The following is a 274-nucleotide window of genomic DNA, read 5'->3' as shown; positions in this document are numbered from 1 at the left end:
TCGGGATGGGGGAGAGGCAGGATTTGGGGTGGCCGTTGCAATGGGTGGGATGGACACCTTGGTCCGGGACTTTCCATGGACGCTGGGTTGGGCGCGAAGCTGCATCCCAGCAAGTTACCTGTGAGGTGAGGTTGGAGGTGGGTGGTGGGGGGCTCACTTCTCCGTCATCATCCTCACAAACTCCTCGTAGTTGACCTGCCCGTCGTTGTTGCAGTCGGCCTCCTTGATCATCTCATCCACCTCCTCGTCCGTCAACTTCTCACCCAGGTTGGTC

The 274-nt window shown here is 59.5% G+C and overlaps 1 protein-coding gene across 1 annotated transcript in view; it reads right to left on the bottom strand.

Moving 5' to 3' along the window:
• Nucleotides 1-153: 153 nt before the first annotated feature.
• The window catches only part of LOC104622393 (calmodulin, striated muscle-like), a gene marked incomplete at its 5' end in the record, with an annotated part of 427 nt that continues 306 nt past the window's right edge, over nucleotides 154-274 (bottom strand). Inside the window, 1 exon segment of the mRNA XM_010289154.1 lies at nucleotides 154-274. This exon segment is cut by the window's right edge and continues 18 nt beyond it. Within this exon segment, the coding sequence (XP_010287456.1) occupies nucleotides 154-274 (121 nt within the window).

Source organism: Phaethon lepturus, unplaced genomic scaffold (assembly GCF_000687285.1).
Source record: "Phaethon lepturus isolate BGI_N335 unplaced genomic scaffold, ASM68728v1 scaffold25916, whole genome shotgun sequence".
Taxonomy (NCBI): Eukaryota; Metazoa; Chordata; class Aves; order Phaethontiformes; family Phaethontidae; genus Phaethon; species Phaethon lepturus.
Note: the sequence above shows the minus strand (reverse complement) of the source record. Positions and strands in the feature narration are given on the sequence as shown.